The sequence below is a fragment of the Pelophylax lessonae genome, assembly GCF_965119305.1.
Source record: "Pelophylax lessonae genome assembly, chromosome: 5".
Classification (NCBI taxonomy): Eukaryota; Metazoa; Chordata; class Amphibia; order Anura; family Ranidae; genus Pelophylax; species Pelophylax lessonae.
In genome coordinates this window covers 44,358,813-44,377,092 of record NC_138772.1, presented here as the reverse complement: position 1 = coordinate 44,377,092, position 18,280 = coordinate 44,358,813, and the positions used below count along the sequence as shown (strand labels likewise).

The following is an 18,280-nucleotide window of genomic DNA, read 5'->3' as shown; positions in this document are numbered from 1 at the left end:
ATATTTAGTGCATGCAGCCGATGACGTCATTGGCGCACCCGTGCCGTTCCTTCAGAGCCCTGTGCCGTGACCGTGATGTAATCGCGCCTCCAGCCAATCAGATGGCTGGAGGACACGTTGATCCAGGAAGCAGGATGGCTGAACATGTCGGCCGTTCTGTTGCTGAGCGGGCGGCACTGCAGGGGGCTACGTTTTTAGGTATTTCATAATGAGCTAATATGTGATGCATACTAGCTCATTATGCGCCTTGTCTTTTTTTTTTTCAGAGGATTTACTTCCTCTTTAAGAGGGGCTGTTCCCTCTTGAGGGATGCTTTTTTTCTTCAAACCATCATTTTTCAGACGGGGCTCCTGTGACCCCAATAAGAGCTCCTGTGTCCTGGTAAGGGCTCTTATGTTTAGCCTTGGGTTATTTTCCCCACCCTCATTTTTGTTTTAGCACTGCTTTTGGATGTCCCACTCGTTTTTATGAAGGGCCGTGTCCGTCGAACAAGAGCGAAAAAATGGGATTTTCATCAGTCTCCACCTATGGAAAAAAGGCATGTAACACAAAAACACAACTGCAGATGCGTTTTCCATTCATTTCAGTTGGGAGGTGTGGTTTTTGGTTTTACTGCATCAAACATGTACAAAAAATGCAGCATGCCGTACCCAACTGACCCACATCTGACTGGTGTAAAGGTTCCATAGGATTTAATGGTCATGCATTTTTCTTGCGTTTTTTGTAAGGCAAAACGGAGAAACTGATCAATGTGAAAGGGCACCAAGGCAGCACAGTGGCTAAGTGGTTGGCACTGCCCTACAGCAGCACTAGGGTCGCTGGTTCAAATCCCTACCTGCCTGGAGTTTGCATATTCTCCTTGTCCCTGCGGGGGTTTTCTTCTGGGTACTCCGGTTTCTTCCCCCTCCAAAGACATGCTGGTAGGTTAATTGGCTCCTGTGTAATTTTTGTTCTAGTATGTGTATGTATGAATGTAAGTTAGGGACCTTGTAAGCTCCTTGAGGACAGGGACTGATGAGAATGTACAATATACAGCAGGTAAAACGTTTTGAACATGTCACCATTTTTCTAGGTAAATTTCTAAAGGTGCTATTGACATGAAGTTTTCACCACATGTTGGTAACCTCCCATGCAAATCCATACATACAAAAAAAACAAAACAAGTTCAGAAAATATATAGTGTAGAAAAAAATGGACTGACATAGGGAAAAAGTATTGAACGCAGAAAGGAAGGTGCAAAAAGGCATGGAAAACAGATACCAGCTGAAATCTGAGTAATTAAAAAAAACAATCCTGCCCCTTGTCAGCGCAAATTAATATCAGCTGGTTGTCTCAACTGATGGTCTATAATCTGTAAAAAGGTGTCTCCTTATCAAGGTGTCACAAACATCTCATGATGGAGGAAAGCAAAGAGTTTTCTTAAGACCTTTGCAAGCTTATTGTTGCAAAACATACCCATGGCATTGGTTGCAGAAGGATTTGTAAACTTCTGAATGTTCCAATGAGCGCTTTTGACGCCATAATCTGAAAGTGGAAAGGGCGACCTTTCACCATAAACCAGCCACGACCAGGTGCTCCTCGCAAGATTTCTGACAGAGGAGTGAAAAGAATTATCAGAAGAGTTGTTGTAGAGCCAAGGAGCACTTGTGGAGAGCTTCAGAAAGACTTGGAACTGGCAGGTACAATTATTTCAAAGAAAACAATAAGGGCTTGACAAATTTGCTTTAAATCTAGGAGCCAGCAAAAATTAGGAGTCCTGTTTTTTTTTTTTTTTTTTTTTTTTTTTTTGGTATGACTCCGTGACGAGCCTGCTCGGGGTAACTGTCAAGATTCAACGTCTGCGGTCATATGTTGTCTTTTTGGAGAAGGCTGCACGTAGGGGCAGGTGGCAATGAGCGGTGGCATGTTTTGGGGGGTGGACTTCTTTTTCAAGCCTGTCCAGAATCAGTATTGGACCATTTTATGTACAGGGCTGTATGCCACACTGTCATATATGGGTCTAGCATTGTGTTAAGAGAGGAAAACATGCGCTACTGGACTATACTGGGTATCAACAGCCCCGTGAAAAAATACATAAAATAAGATAAGGGAACAGCTAGACCTCAAAAATTCTTATAATGAAAAATGGGAGGAGGGAAGTGCTAATCCTATCTTAGTGGCTTGCGGGACTTTATCATTGGACATTTATTTTTATATATGCACTTTGTATTAGCACAAGACACTTTGCACTTAGAGAATGATATATTTTTTTATTTGCACGTGCATTAAGTAATTGATACATTGCACAGAGTAAGCCTCCGTTCACATTAGGTTGCTCCGACTTGGGGGGCGACCTGTGAAGTCTTGCACGGACCTCACATAATGGAAGTCAATGCAAGTCGCCTCCAGGTTGCCCCGAAGTAGTACAGGAGTACAGTAGTAGTACAGGACTCTTTTTCTAAGTCGGAGCGACTTGTGTCGCTCCTATTAGAACGGGTCCTGTACTACACAATGGCAGTGTGAGGACCGTGACTTGTCAGGCTGACAAGTCACGGTCCAAGTCGTACCAGTATGAATGCGGTCTTAAGGTGATGTACAGTATACTGTGTGTTTTGTAGGTTTGTACATGGGATTAGCACACATTAAATTGACTGTATCCACTTCCTTGACGCAAAAGGAAAATGAACAAGTGAACTATTCAAAAAGTCTAGAGGACAACTAGGCTCAGCAAGCCTACTATGGGAAAGAAAAAAAATCTGATCAAGCAAAAAAAAAGTAAAGTCTAAAACAGATTTTTTAAATTCTGCATTCAATTGATAAAAAAAAATAAAATAAAATTGTGTGCAGTGCGTGCCCAGGTCTGGACATGCTGGCAGGCAGGGGATTACCTTCTCACACTCCTCCCGGCTCTATAAACTGCTCATAGAAACATAGAAACATAGAATGTGTCGGCAGATAAGAACCATTTGGCCCATCTAGTCTGCCCAATATATCTGAATCCTATGAATAGTCCTTGGCCCTATCTTATATGAAGGATAGCCTTATGCCTATCCCATGCATGCTTAAACTCCTTCACTGTATTTGCAGCTACCACTTCTGCAGGAAGGTTATTCCATGCATCCACTACTCTCTCAGTAAAGTAATACTTCCTCATATTACTTTTAAAACTTTGCCCCTCTAGTTTAAAACGGTGTCCTCTTGTGTCCTCAGCGCCTCTTCTCCCGGGCTCAGCCTCTCCTCCAGCCAGAGGAGCAGGGTGCTCTGGTGCCTGGAAACCAGACTCCAGATCCCCCATGTTCCTTTCTAAACGGAGCCACCTCCTCCCGCAATACCCTGGGGGAGGACGGCAGCAGTGGGGATGACAGGCCTTCGTTGGTATTGGCTCTGCGGCTGCTGCCCCACTCTTCCTGCTCCATCCCCGCTAATGCCGCTAATCATGGTCCTGGCCAAGACCTTGCAGCCCGTCCTGTAGCAGATGCACCTGTCATTGACAAAAGCCCAAGCGCAATTTCTAGTCACAATGGCAACCTGGCGCCTGGCATTTGTCTAGCCCTGCAATAAGTGATGCGCTCAACTGCCATGGCCTGTATGTACGCTCACCACCCACGCAAGACTATTGCTGAAGAAGAATGTTGAAGGTCGTTTAAAGTTTGCACAACATTTAGACAAGGCTGTGAAATACTGGGAGAATATAGTCTGGCCAGGAGACCATAATGAAACTCTTTGGATGCCATAATACACACCATGTTTGGAGGTCAAATGGCACATCATCCCAAAAACACCCCAAAACCAACTGTTAAGTTTTGGAGGTGGGGACATCATGGGGTGGGGCTGTTTTTCAGCTTACGGTACTGGCAAATTTCATATTTGAAGGGGGAATGAATGGAAAAATGTACCAAGATAATCTTGATAAAAATCTGCTGCCATCTACCAGGATGATGAAGATGAAACGAGGGCGGATATTTCAGCAAGACAATGATCCAAACACAAAGCCAAGGAAACGCTCAATTGGTTTCAAAGAGAAAATAGAGCTGCTAGGATGGCCCAGCCAATCACCTGACTTGAATCCAATAGAAAATCTATGGAGAGAACTAAAGATCTGAGTTCATAGAAGAGGCCCACGGAACCTTCAAGGTTCAAAGAGTGTGTGGCAGAATGGGCCAAAATCGCACCTGAGCAAGGAATGCGACTAGTTTTTCCATACAGGAGGTGTCTTGATGCTGTCATTACCAACATAAGGCTTTTGTATGAAGTTTTTAAATACATTGTAGTTAGCCTGTTCAATACTTTTTTTTTTCCCCCAGTCATTTCATTTCACATAACCTAATTTCTGAATTTCTTTGTTTTGTATGGATTGCATGGGTTGTTACCAACGTGAAAATTTCATGTCAGTAGCACCTTTAGAAATAATTTTACCTAGAAAAATTAGTTTAATACTTTTACCCGCTGTATATGTGGAGCACTGCTTAAAGCGGAGTTCCACCCAAAAGTGGAACTTCCGCTTTTGGTATTCTAACCCCCTGACATGCCACATTTGGAGAGCGGGTACCTAGTTTTGACAGGTACCCGCTCCCACTTCCGCTCGGAGCGCCGCGGCGCCCTGAATGGAAGTTCTCCTCTCCCCCTCCCTCCCTGCAATCTTCTGGGACATGTCAGAGGTCCCAGAAGATTGCCGGCCAATATAAACACGCAGCGCGACTCGCGCATGCGCAGTGGGTACCCGGCTGTGAAGCCGCAAACTGTCACAGCCGGGTGCCCACAGCAGTGATGCCGAGGGAGAGGATCGAGGCTTCGGGCGGCCGCATCGCTGGACCGTTGGACAGGTGAGTGAAATGGCTGGAACTCCGCTTTAAGTTAAGTACCTGTAATAGCTGATAACATAAGGCAAACCTTTATTTTTTTTTATTTATCTATTTTTTAGTGGTGAGACGTTAAAATACTGGTCAACTTTTAATGCTTTATGGATAGTCACCTTCTGTCTTAGTGACTGCTGTCACCAGTTTAGAAAGTGAGGGAAAATCCAACATTTCGAGGTGCCACCAGAACAGGAACAGAGCAGAAATCTTCAGTGGTGATATTGCGGTCTGTGGCTAAGAGGGGGGGGGGGGGGGACTTATGGTCACATCAGCATTGTAATTGCAATACATACAATATTTTTACAATACAGTATAAGTTTACTTAAAATGTCCTTTCATGCAAGTTCTGCCTTAAGCTGGCCGTCTCCTTCCGCAACTTCCCGTATTCCCCACATGCTTTGGAGCTCTGCTGTTTATTTTCAATTTCTAAGAACTACATCTCCCTTGCTCTGTAAGTTGTGACTCCTGTACTGACTCCCCCCTCCCCTCCTGAAACGTCTCCTCTCAGCACCTCTGTAGATCAGAAGACAGGCACTGTTCAATGTGTGACACAGCAGTGACTACTTAAGGGCATAGGAAATACCTGTCACACAGTACAAGGAAGTAAATGTGTGGAGATCTTCCCAAAGTAAGTTTACAAATGCCAAGATATTGTATAATAGGAGTAGGCTGCAAATAACTGCAATGTAGAGTTCTGAGGTTTTACATTTTGACCACAGATACACTTAAAGTGGAGCTCCGCCTTCCCCTAAAAAAATTAAGTCCGCAGCTACACATACTGTATACATACTGTAGCTGCTGACTTGTAATATTGGGACACTTGCCTGTCCTGGAGTCCAGCGATGTGGGCACCCGAAGTCGATTTTGGTATCGGCTCTCGGGTGCTGCCGCTGCCATTCTGGGAAAGGGAACCTACTGCACATGCGTGAAGCGCACTATTGGCTCGGCGGCAGGGAGGAGGAGGGGGCCAAACTTCCGGGACACTGCGCTGCGGCCCGTGTCCCGGAAGAGGGGAATGGGTACCGGGCAAAAACTGGTACCCCCCCCCCCCCCCCCCCCCGAAAGGTGCCAAATGTGGCACCGGAGGGGGGGAGGAAGCAAAATACTGGAAGTTCCATTTTTGGGTGGAACTCCGCTTTAACTCTATGGAGAGATTGTGTCTCACTTCTGATGTGTGTGCGGAACAAATCTCTCTATTGGGATACAAGAGACAAAGCATATGGACGGATTTTTACCTGTTTCTTATGATATCCAAAACTGAAAAACAAATTTTTTTCGCTTTAGTTTGATGACCTAGATGTAGTTTAAAAATTTCCAGTGTTCTGAGCTGTAAAATATCTGGTTATAGTTGCTTTCTAGATTGGTCATATGAAGGAATAACGTTTTTTTTTTTCTTTTTAATGTATTAAAAAAAAATGTAAATTTTTATACAATTAGAATATAATTATTAAAAACAAATTGCCTTTACAATCCCATAAAATAGAGCAATAAAAATTAAATTTTATATATGTATGTATTTATGTATTTATGTATGTGTGTATATTATGTGTGTGTATATTTATGTGTGTGTGTATGTATTTATGTATGTATATATGTATATATATATATATTATATACACACACATATATCTATGTGTGTGTGTCTGTGTATATGTGTTTTTTTTATAGAATTCAACAGGATGATGGCAAAGACACCCCTGCCTTAAAGAGCCCCCCCCTTTTTCAAATACCCGTGTTTTTTTTTTTTTTTCTTTCCATGCTGGGGTATACATGGGCTTTGTAAAATTGGCTGATAATGTTTAGTGACTTGAGAGACTTGTTTAATATTTCACACCGGCTTAGAATAAGTAACAGAATAGCAGCGAGTCTTTCTGCTGCTCCAAACAGCTCCTCATTTAGCCCAGTCTCTCCTTTTGCATGTTTAATGTACAGAGACACGAGGATCAGGCCCAGTGATTCTGCTGCACAATCGGTTAGGACCTTGGATTCTGCACATGTACAAACACTGGAAATAATAAATACTTTAACACAGTGCTTGACAAATTTGCTTTGAATCTAAGAGCCAGCTAAAAAAAAGTTAGGAGCCAGTTTTCTATCTGACAAAGCCTACAGATTGAATGTGTAACATGTTCCCGAAGGTGAACTTATCCTTTAATCCTTTCACAGCCAGAGCCGTTTTTGCGCACGTTTAAGAAACTATTTTAGTCCTAAAGATTACATAAAACCCCCGAACATTATATATTTTCTGAAAGCAGACACCCTAGAAAATTGTGGTAGTTCCAATTTGTCACAAGATGTTACCACAAAGGCCTAAGAAAAAAACGAACGCAATAAATCAGCCAATTTTTTGACAAAATATAACAACCGAGGTTGCGCAATGTAAACAGATATCCAACATGCCAAACCTTTCAATTTGCATGCGCCTGTGAAATGGTGACAAACTTCAGTACCCTATATTTTCCATAGGTGACTATTTAAAAGTCACCTATGGAAAATATAGGTCGACATTGATTGCTGAGCCCTGCTTTAACTGAATTGTGTTTTTGCGCACCGTTCCCCATATTTTGTTTCTCAACCACTTACCGCCTGCGTGCAATGTACTGCGGATGGGTGGCTGGTGTAGTGAAAACGGCCTACTTCTGGGTTTTAGGGTGCACACATGCGTGCCGTCCCCTTGCTGGCACCCACTGTAGTTGTACACCGCAGGAGCCTATCGGCAAATCCTGGCCGATGATTCACAGCCTAGGCCAGAGCTCTGTGTTGATAATCTGTTTCACATGCCTACAAAACAGGGATGAGAAACTTGGTGCTCTATTAGTGAAAGTGGCACATGTTTAACCCCTTAATAAGGGATATTGAAAGTAACCACTTCCCAGCCAGTGTAATTTAGTACAGGGACAGTGTATATTATCACTGTATTCGTGTCACTAGTGTTGTCTGTGGCAGATTGTCTGCCGCACCATCGCAGTCCTGTTAAGTCACTGATCTCCACCATTGGTATATAAGAAAATTCGGCGTACAGTATATACAATAGTTGTAGGCGCTATAGCTTTTACGCACACCAATCAATATACACTTAAGCCTCGTACACACGCACCGATTGTTGGCTGACCGATCGGCCGTCTTTTGTCCAGTGTGTTGTTGGTTGAAATGTGCTCTAGACTGCACACGAATTTTGTCGGCCAACAACAACCAACTGCAGAAGTGATGTCATGTTCTGGTTTACTTTTCGTGTGTTTTTTCTTCTCTGAGCATGCCCAGTCTTGCTCATCTGACTTTTGTCGGCCGAAATCTGTACTGACTGACGAACAATCGGCCGTTCTGGTGACGGCCAACAAAAATTTTATAGCCTGCACACCAGATTTTGTTCGGCCGAAAAGTCGCAGTCGGTTGTCCGAAGCATCATACTAACAAGCCGACAATCGGCCGATCGGACGTTGGCCGAAAATTTACGGCCAACAATCGGTGCGTGTGTACGGGGCTTTATTGGGTAGGGGTGCTGAATATAATCGTAGAATCGATGCATCGGATTCATCGGTCTGCGATTCTGCATCGATGCTACGCACCAACCTAATCTATTATAGAGGATGACGTCATCCGGCCCTGCCTCCCCTCAAAGCAAGAGGAGCATTTTATTTTGAAAGAGGAGCCGTGGGCGTTAGCCGCGCCCTCTTATCCCGCCTCTTGCCTAGCCGGCGTTCCTGTGTTGCAGGCTGCACCTGGACGCGCTCGTCCTCAGTCCTCCCCACACTGACAGTCATCGGGAGCTGTGGGCGTTAGCCGCGCCCTCTTTTCCTTCTTAGCCGCTGACGTCCTCTCCAGCGGCCCGGCATTCCTGTGTTGCAGGCTGCTGAGGGAGGCCACGAGTGAGCACCCCCGACTCCCGGAATACTGGACGCGCTTGTCCTCGGTCCTCCCCACATTCTGACTGTCATCGGGTAATTGGCATGGCAGGTACTAAGGTCATTAACCTCCCACAGGTGTCTTTCAATTTAACAATAGCGATATAACTTATTTGGCCATGGATCTGGTAGCAATGGCAAGTAGGTGCAAACTATCAGCTACATATTTTAATGCAACCTATTTATCTCCAGCAGCAAATACCCAATAGTATATCTACTCAACAGCAATTCATTTACCTTTTTAGCTGCTTGTATCCCCCCCCCCCACTCAGTGTATACTGTACTTGCAGGAGAATATGTACCATTTTTATTATTATAGTGCGATTTGTGAGGATACTAAAGGCTATTTTTCTTGAAAATAAAAAATGTATCATAACCTTTGACTGTCTCCGGTAGTATCTCTGCATTCTCTAACCAGCTCTTGTATCATGTCTGTAGTCTCTGACCACATCTCTTTAGGTTGTCTGCTGTGTTTAGACTTTGCTACATGCAGGGAGTGTTGTCATTAGGAACAGATAAAATAAGAGTTCTTCTGACTGCTTGAATTTTTTGTAATGAAAACCTTGGGCAGTAATCGTGATGCATCGTGGAATCGAATCATGAGACCAGTGAAGATGCGCACCTCTATTGGGATATTTTTTTAACCAAGGAACTGTAACTTAAAACATTTTTGGCCTAAATGTATAGAGATTTGATTTTTTTTTCTTTTTGTTTTTATAGAATGTTTGTGTTTTAAAGCGGAAAGAATCTTTTTTTTTTTTTTTTTTTTTTTTTTTTTTTTTTCTCAATTGTAGATCTTTTTTTCTATATTGTAAATAAAAAGGAAACGGCAGGAACAGTCAGTCACAGTAATTTTCTACTTTGTTTCTTCCCATAGACACCAAGCTGCTGGGGAGAAGAGGGTACGGAGAAGAAAATGGGCCATCAGCGGTCTGCATCCTGGGGTAGTGCAGATCAACTCAAAGAGGTACTGGACTACTTCCTAACGTAAAGGTTTTATTTTTATTTTATTTTTTTGCTTTGGCTTTTTACAATACAGCATGCCTTGAGGCTTTCTGTTGGTTTTTGGAGCTTAATGTTTCTAAAGGAAATCTTATTTTATTTTAAAAGTAAACGTTATACTTATCTGCTCTGTGTAATGGTTTTGCAAAGCGCAGCCCCGAACATCATCTTTTTGGGTACCCCTGCTTGCGGTCCTCCATTGTGAACCTGTAAGGAGAATGATCTGCTGCTCTCATGCACATTGCTGGATCAAGACGGGGCTCAGGTATGTATAAAGGGGGCTGCGGGGAGGAGCTGCAACCAGAAGGTTTTTATTTCGTTCATTGATGGACACAGCTCCTCCTGATTCTTAACCATTGGATTATTCTGTCCCCTACAGGAGTAGGAAACTAGGCAGGAAAAAGCTTGGCTATGCCTAATCAAGAGTAAGGACCTAGCTCCTTGCTTGTATCTCTGGTCCTAGCAATTTGAATTGGATTTTTTCCTATCTTTGTTATATTCCTGTGAGAATCTACTATCAACTGCCGTTCTGGGCGACAGACTGGATAATCTAGATCAGTGGTTCTCCACTCCGGTCTTCGGGACCCACTAAAAGGCCAAAGGGAGGGGGGGGGGGATGGGAGACCCCAGTGAGCCTGGCTGGGATGAGTGCATTTGTAGCTAGGCCTTCATACAAATTGAGGCCGTGGCCTACTAGGCCATGTGGCCAACTTGGCACCTCCCTTGGAAGGGGTGGCGCTGTGGTAGCGGTTTAATCTTTGATGGCAACCATGCTGCCTTTATTGTGGAGGGCACCTACCCCTTTTAGCGCTGCGAAACCGTCAGGATACTCTGCCTGCGTCATGGCGGGTGGCCCCTTTTAAGGGGGCTATTTCCTATAGTGCTGGACTCTATGCGGGGGGGGCTGAGCAGGCAGGTGACAGCTCTCTCTCCGCTCTGTGTGCGGAGAGGGAGGTGTCGAAGCCCTATGCATCTCTATGGGGGAAACGGATCCGATCAGATCTGCTTAAAAAAACTGATCGGATCGCTCGTCTGAAAGGACCTTTAGCCCCGGTTCACACTACTGCGTGTGCGGGGTTCGCATGTCATGTCGGAGCGCACTGCTCCGACATGACATGCGATCAGCTGTGCGGTGCGAGTTTAGCCATACAGTTTGGCTAAATTCGCATCGCACCCGCAGCAAACACGCACAGGAGGCATTTTTGCTGCCGCATCAGGATCAGATCGCACAGCGGTTCACACTTGTGCGATCCGATCCTGTGCGAACTGCAAGATCGCACTGCGATATGCGATCAAACTGGGGGTGTCGTTAAGATTACATTGACACCCCCAGCGGATCGCATATGGCAGTGTGAACTGCCGGGGGTGCGTGTGCGATGCGGGAACAGGCTGCGAATTCGCAGCCTTCCCGCATCGCATCAGTGTGAACCGAGCCTAAGTGAATATTTTTTTTTTTTTTTTTTTACCTCTAATGCATTAAGGTAAAAAAAAACTGAGCCTTTAGAACCACTTAAAAAAAAAAAAAAAAAAAAAAACTTTAAAGGGGTACTATAGTGTGTTTTTTCAGTGCATATTTGAAGAGATAGTGTAACTGCAAGGGCACCCCATCCCCACCTCCTTTATGCCCACCTTGCATGCGATCCCCTGCTGCTTCTTTATCCATCCCAGTCTTGTGACAATGCTTTTTGTTTTGTAACGTTCATATTTTTACCAGTGTCCTTTCTTTTATTTTAATTAATGTAGACCCTGAATATTGGCCATTAGAAGCAGGCTACTTTAACCACTACAATTACTTTGCCTAACTGCTTTAAGGGCCGGTTCACATTTGTGAGAGTGCGGCGATCGCATGTAATTCGGAGCGCACTGCTCCTTCATTACATGCGATCGGATGTGTGGATGCGAATTCAGCCATATACTTTGTATGGCTGAATTCGCTCTGTATCCGCACCAAACACGCACATGACCCTTTTTTCCAGCTGCATCAGGATTGGATCGCACAGTGGTTCACACTTGTGCGATCTGATCCTGTGCGAACTGTCAGACAAGTGCACTGCGATATGCAATCAAACTGGGGGTGTCGTTCACATTTAATTGACACCCCCTGCGTATCGCATATGGCAGTGTGAACTGCCAGAGGTACGTTTGCTGTGCGGGAACACGCTGCATATTCGCAACCTTCCCGCATCGCACAAGTGTGAACCGGGACTAAGCGTTTGTAAAGGAAAACCTTTTCCTTTTTATTTAAAAAAAAAAAAAAAAAAAAACTGTCATACTTACCTGCCCTGTGCAATGGATTTGTAAAGAGCAGCCCTGATTCCTCTTCTCAGGGCCCCCCCCCCTACTAAGTGCCCCCATAGCAAGCCACTTGCTATGGGGGCACTTGTCTGTGCTTACTCCTGAGTCGGATCAGTGTCCATAAGACAGAGTGCATGTCTCCTCCCCGCTCCCACCTCACTCGTTGTGATTGACAGCATGTTGCTGCATCTCCGCCAAGCAGGAGCGAGAGACCTGGGAGAGCCCTGACTCTTATGCACATTGCTGGATGGAGATTAGGCTTGGGTAAGTATTGGGGGGAGGGCTGGGGGGAAGCTGTGAAGTTTTTTGCCTACGTGCATAGAATGTGTGGATGTAAAGAAACCTTCAGCCTTTACAGCCACTTAAACCTCTATTGAGATAAGATAATGGCTTCACAGGAAGGGCATTGTGCAGGTTATGTAAAGATTAGTCTACTCATTCCTGTAGGCAGACGGAGCATATTAAGGTGAACCTTTGCTTAGCTCTTTTTGGGTTTAGGGGGTTCTTCATAATTTACGGAGCAGAACACCTTTTCAGTTTTTTTTTTTTTTTCTTGCCATGTCGGAGTTGCACAGGTTCCAGATGGAGAGTGACTTTAAAGGGGAACCAGTGGTTTCTCATGCCGGTAAAAACAGCAAGTTCATTTTAATGCAGTGCTTCCCACAATCTGCACATACACATATTTACTTCTATTTCCTTAAGTCCCCTGCCACTCTTCAACCAGTATCCTGAAGGAACGCGTCTGGTATGTCCAAGGTCTGGCGAATCATGCCACTCCCCCCTTCTCGTGACATGGGTGGTGGTTGGCCATTCAGGCACCCTGCACTGTCATGTGGCAGCACTCGAAGCCCTCAGCTCTATTGGCCTCAGCTTGGGATGTGGAGTTCATGCAATGATCATTCTACCCATCCTGTGGGCAAATAGTGGCAGGGGATAAGAGGGAAGGTTGGTATATGTATCTGAAGGGGGTGGGGTTAAGGTGAGCATTTTGCTTTGATCTTCATGGGTAAGGGCTTTTTTTCGTACTTTGCTGAGCAAAACATTTTCACAATTTTCACTCCCTGTAGCAGTTTAATAAAAAAATATATTTTTTAAAATGGCTTTGTGTCAATATAATTTTCATGGCTTCCCCCCCGGTACAGATGAGACATTCTTTTCATTGAGTTGTTAAGTCAGTATCTTTATTTTTGTTGCAGAACACAATTGAAAGTTGGCATAAATTAAGAATTCCCCCCACGGTCTTTCCTGTTGTTGTTGTGCTTAGGAAATGACTCATGATATGTCAAGTTTTGCTGCATATCAGCATACCAAGTATGTGTATTTTATGTAAACTGATGCGTTTATTATACTTACAAAGTTTTACACACTTTGCTTTTGCTTAGTATTAGACTATTTTAGTTTAAGCCCTCATTCACATTAGAGCGACTTGTTATGCAATTTGACAAGCCAAATCGCATAAGTTTTAACACTATGGTCAGAAAATGGCCATGTTCTAATCGATGCAACGCCAACTTTGCGATGTCGCATTGATTTGAAAAGGTTTCTGCACTATTGTCGATTTCAGGTGTGACATGAATGCATGAAGCCGCACAGATGTCTTCAAAGTCGCACCTGATGTCTCCCTGACATTTGGCTTTGAAATCTGGCAATTCCAGATGAAGTCACTCAATTTCAAAGCCACATTCATAGGCCTTGTACACGTGATCAGAAAATCATATGAAAAATATCACTTTTAAATTGATACAATAATCTGATCAATATCGCACAGCTTTTGAGAGCCGAGCACGACAGATGTTATCTGAAGGGACAAACGTGAACATTTTTCTTACGATACCAGATCGTATTTTCGTTTTTTAATTATTAGTTTTTGTCAAAATACATTAGTTCGCTTCCAAGTTTTTTCTGTCATATGAGAATTTTCGTAATTTTAGTAACCTCTCAATTTATGAGATTAGCATGCAAAAGAAAATTATCTAATTGTGTGTACCATGCATTAGTATTAGTCGATTTAGTTTAGTATTAGACTATTTTTAAAAGTCTTAAAAGAGACGCTCACCACAGGGTCACTCATAAGGGCTGTTTTTTTTTTTTAATTTTTTTATCAGAAACAAAGGTTTATTAAGGTTAACATCCACTACAAGTCAAAAAGCTATAGGTGGTACGTGCACCACTCTCCAATAGTATGCATATAAAGAAATACAGAAAACAGGACAAAGCAGATAACATTTACAGTGTACAATTCCACCATCCTAACCGGGCTAACAGAGCGACTAAGGCACATCTAGGTATCGGGACCAATGATCCATGCAGAACCTCCCATCCACATAACAGCATGGTGTTCACACCCATACATTTTCCGAAGTCGACAGGATACGATTCAGAACTAGTTCCGTTGGGGACAGACCTAGGGTATCTAACCAAGGGTGCCATCGTTTCTCAAATTTAGCAGAACATCCTCGGTGCTGCCAAATATGTTTTTCTAACCGCAGGGTGTCTCCCATCTGGTTTATTCATTCCCCCACCGTGGGAGGTCTAGGGGAAATCCAGTATCTCGGGATCAGTTTGCGTGCCTGAAACTGTGCCATTTCTACAGCCTGCACCGTAATGTCCTACACTAAGAGGTCACCCAGGATCCCGAGAATACATTGCTTGGGGTCTTCTATAAGTGATTCCTGGAAGACCCTATTAATGGTTCCTAAAACCACCTGCCAGTATTGATGTAGCTTCAGGCATCTCCATACCAAGTGGCTGAGGTCCCCATGATCCCGGCAACATCTAGAGCACGTGGGGGTGTCCTTTATGCCCATCTTGAACAGTTTGGCTGGGGTATAGTGCACTCTCAGGAGTAGATACAATTGGGACAAGCAATGTGCCACATTGAGTGAACTGCGTTGGACCATCAACATGGCCTCCTCCCACTGTTCATCCGCAAAGGAGCCAACATCCCTCTCAAGCTGAGCAGTGGAAGTGTCCGGATCACCCCCAAGAAAAACCGTCCGTAGCATGTGATAGTATTGGGAGATAAAACCTTTGTGTGAAGTAACTTCTGACAAAGATGGGAGTAGGAGAAAAGTTCCACTGGTCTGTCCCCTGCTGTGCCCTCACTGCATGTTGTAGCTGGTAATGGTAACATTTCATAGTCTGGCAGGTGGAACAGCGAGCTAAGCTCCGCATAAGGGCTGTTTAACACCACAGAAACTCAGTCTGGTTGCATTCTAGATTAGTTGCTGCATGCACCTTCATGTATGGTTCTTAATTATGGGGGGGCATGTTTAACACTTGTATTTTTTATTTTTAATTATGCATGCTCCAGAAAATGTCAAGTTACTGGCCATCTGGATCTATACTTATTCGAGTGTATACATAAATACACTGCAACAAAAATGTGCTGTGGAGGGGTTCCAGTATGAACGCGTTTCGCAGATATGCTTCAGGAGAGGCGTGTTCTGGTAGAAGACTAAAAGAAACCATATACTCCACGTACCTATAAAAGATCAACCTTCCCTTTTTAGTGGCCTTTGTCGTGAAATGCTGCCGCTTAACTGTTATGCAAGTATTCAACCCTTCTTGGTGGGTCAAACACCAGTGTCCCTCCCGCACGCAGTATTTCCTCCTCCTGGATTGTACGGGAATGTGTCTTCTGTTCTGGTTGATACGTAACCTACCTCTTACTGTTCTTATGTCACTCTTGGTCAATAAGGACGCTTGCCACACTTCCTAGCCAATAGAAATGTGAGGAGATAAGGGGAGGATAGCACATTGACCTGGAAGAGACTGGTCTCACCCTGAACAATGTGCAGCCCACCGCTGGTAGTGTAGACTTTTCTGGAGGCCCAGGGTTGGTCTCTCCACCAATGCAAGTCCCTGGCTGCTGTATTGTGCAGTGCAAAGAGATTGGTACAAAATAGAATAGGTTTAATATACACACACACAAAGGATAACGAGAAACTGTGACAAATCACTCTGTGAAGAGTTCAGACAAAACCCCTCCAGTGTTTTCCCATCTACAATGACATGCTATGTCATTTTAGTTTGCCTTTAGGCATAGTACTTTTCAACCAGGACCCCATACTTGTAATTTATTTTTATTATGTTACATTAGAACAATGTGGTCCTCTCGGTGAGCTATAATTATTGTAACATGATATCCAGAAGATAAATGTTAGCTGTATCAACAAGCAAAGGCATACTTGCATTCGCTAAAGAGAGCCTAGTTTTCTGTTCCTGCCTAAACTGTTCCTAAAGGTCCGTTTTTAAAAGGGTTCTAAAGGTTGAAGGCTTTTTTTTTTTTTTTTACTTTAAAGTGGAATTAAAGGTTTGGCTTTAAAAAAAAGAAAAGAAAAAGTTATACTTTCCTGCGCTGTGCAGTGGTTATGCACAGGTCAGCCCCTATTCTCTTTTTCTCTGGTCCCCTCAACCGGTACTCCTGGCTCCTCCCCCTTGACCAATGCCCCCCATAGCAATCTACCTGCTAAGTGGGCACTAGTGTGTGCTCGTTTCTAACACATAGCGCCTGATCTCGGCCTTGCCCCCAGTGCTTTTATTGGCTCACTGGCTGTGATAGCAGTGGGAGCCAATGGCTGTCTCAGCCAATGAGGAGAGGGGGGAGTCCTTCAAAAGCTGAGGCTCCTGTGCACATCGCTGGATCAATAGGGGGCTCAGGTGACTATTTGGGGGGCTATGAGTGGAGCAGCACACAGATTTTTCACATTTCGTGCATAGAATGCATGAATGTAAACATAACCTTCAGCCTTTACAACCACTTTAAAGTGGAACTTCTCTCCCAATCAACACTGGCTATTTTTATTCCTTATGCTGGTAGCATTAGTAAATAGAAAAGTATGTTGTTTACTTGTTTTTTAAACCTTCCTTTTTTTTTTAACATTTCTTCAGTTATGTCCTGGTTGCTTGGACATAACCAATGATGTCATACATCCCAGGAGTCTTCAGGAGAGGAGGAGGGGTCTTGTCAGCTAAGCACACCCTCCTGCCTGCATGCTTAAAGTAAGGGCAGATGGATTCCAGGAAGTAAATGCTACATGAATCATACTTGCCTGAGCCTAATTTTGATCCAGCAATGAGCGCAGCGGTTTCCCTCTTTTCTCCCTTCTCATGGGCTCAGACAGCTGTCAGTCACAGCTAGTGAGGAGGGCACAGGGCTGAGTCATGCTCTGTGTCAAGCCCACAATATGGCTCGGGAGTGAGAACATGAGCGCCTCCTGTAGCAAGAGGCTTGCTTTGGTCACTCGGCAGGGGGGAAGGAGGAGCCACGAATGCTGATGGAGAACCTGGGCTGCTTTGTGTAAATTCATTGCACAATGCAGTTAGGTATGACCTGTTTTAAAAAAAAAAAAAAAAAATCATGGGTTTGCAACCATTTTTAAACCCTTACTCTACTTTTTAATGTCCTTTTTAAATAGTTAATTTGGGCCAAGCTGGCCCAAACAATATACTTACTGCACGAACAGGTGCGCTTGCTGGCCGCGCTGTATTAAGTATTATAGGTAGCCTCGGCTTCCTGTCCAACTTTCAGGACAAACTAGAGCTGGGCTGTGTGATAAGTGACCATTCACGGGAAGCTTTTTATTCTATAACTGATTACAAAGCTTACTCTGGCTGAGGCTGGCATCTCAATCTGTCTCAGCCAATCAGATGCTTTTTTTTTTTTTTTTTCTTCATTCAAAGATCTTTTGTTTCAGGAATGGGACAGGAAGTCTCCCACTGCGATTACACAGCGCTGTATACTGTAACGGAGGCCACATACAGTTAATACAGATCACCTGTTATGTTAGTGCAGTAAATAGTTTGCTTGCCCCAAACAAACTAAAGGAATATTAAACATGGAGAAAGGCTCTAACTTTGACAGAGTGCAAATACATATGTAGTATATCAACTATTGTACCAGCCAAAAGAATTAGGATTGTGTCCAGTGAGTCTTTAATCCAGGCACAACTAAGACACAGAACAGCCAGGTTGGAAAGCAAAGTTCTCTCCACTATTGTTACTCACTGACCAAGAAGCATATACGGATGTCTCTCTAGATCTCTATATTAGTATTTTCCCATGGCACTACCATAAGTATAGAGAAAGTTGTCACTTACTGGAGATGTCAGCTTGTCAGTTCCCACAAAGTATCAGATTGTCCGCCGTACTATCACCGTCCAGCTGTAAGTCGCTGATACTAAAAAAATAAATTTGGCATATATCCCATAGTTTGTAGATGCTTTATTTTCTCTAACCAAAATT

At 43.8% G+C, this 18,280-nt stretch overlaps 1 protein-coding gene across 1 annotated transcript in view; it reads left to right on the top strand.

Annotated features, from left to right (window-relative positions):
• GLCCI1 (glucocorticoid induced 1) overlaps positions 1–18,280 on the top strand; it is a 175,662-nt gene that overhangs the window by 71,353 nt on the left and 86,029 nt on the right. The window contains exon 3 of the mRNA XM_082258801.1: positions 9,615–9,704. Coding sequence (XP_082114927.1) covers positions 9,615–9,704 — 90 coding nt within the window. The remainder of the gene's footprint in view (positions 1–9,614; positions 9,705–18,280) is intronic.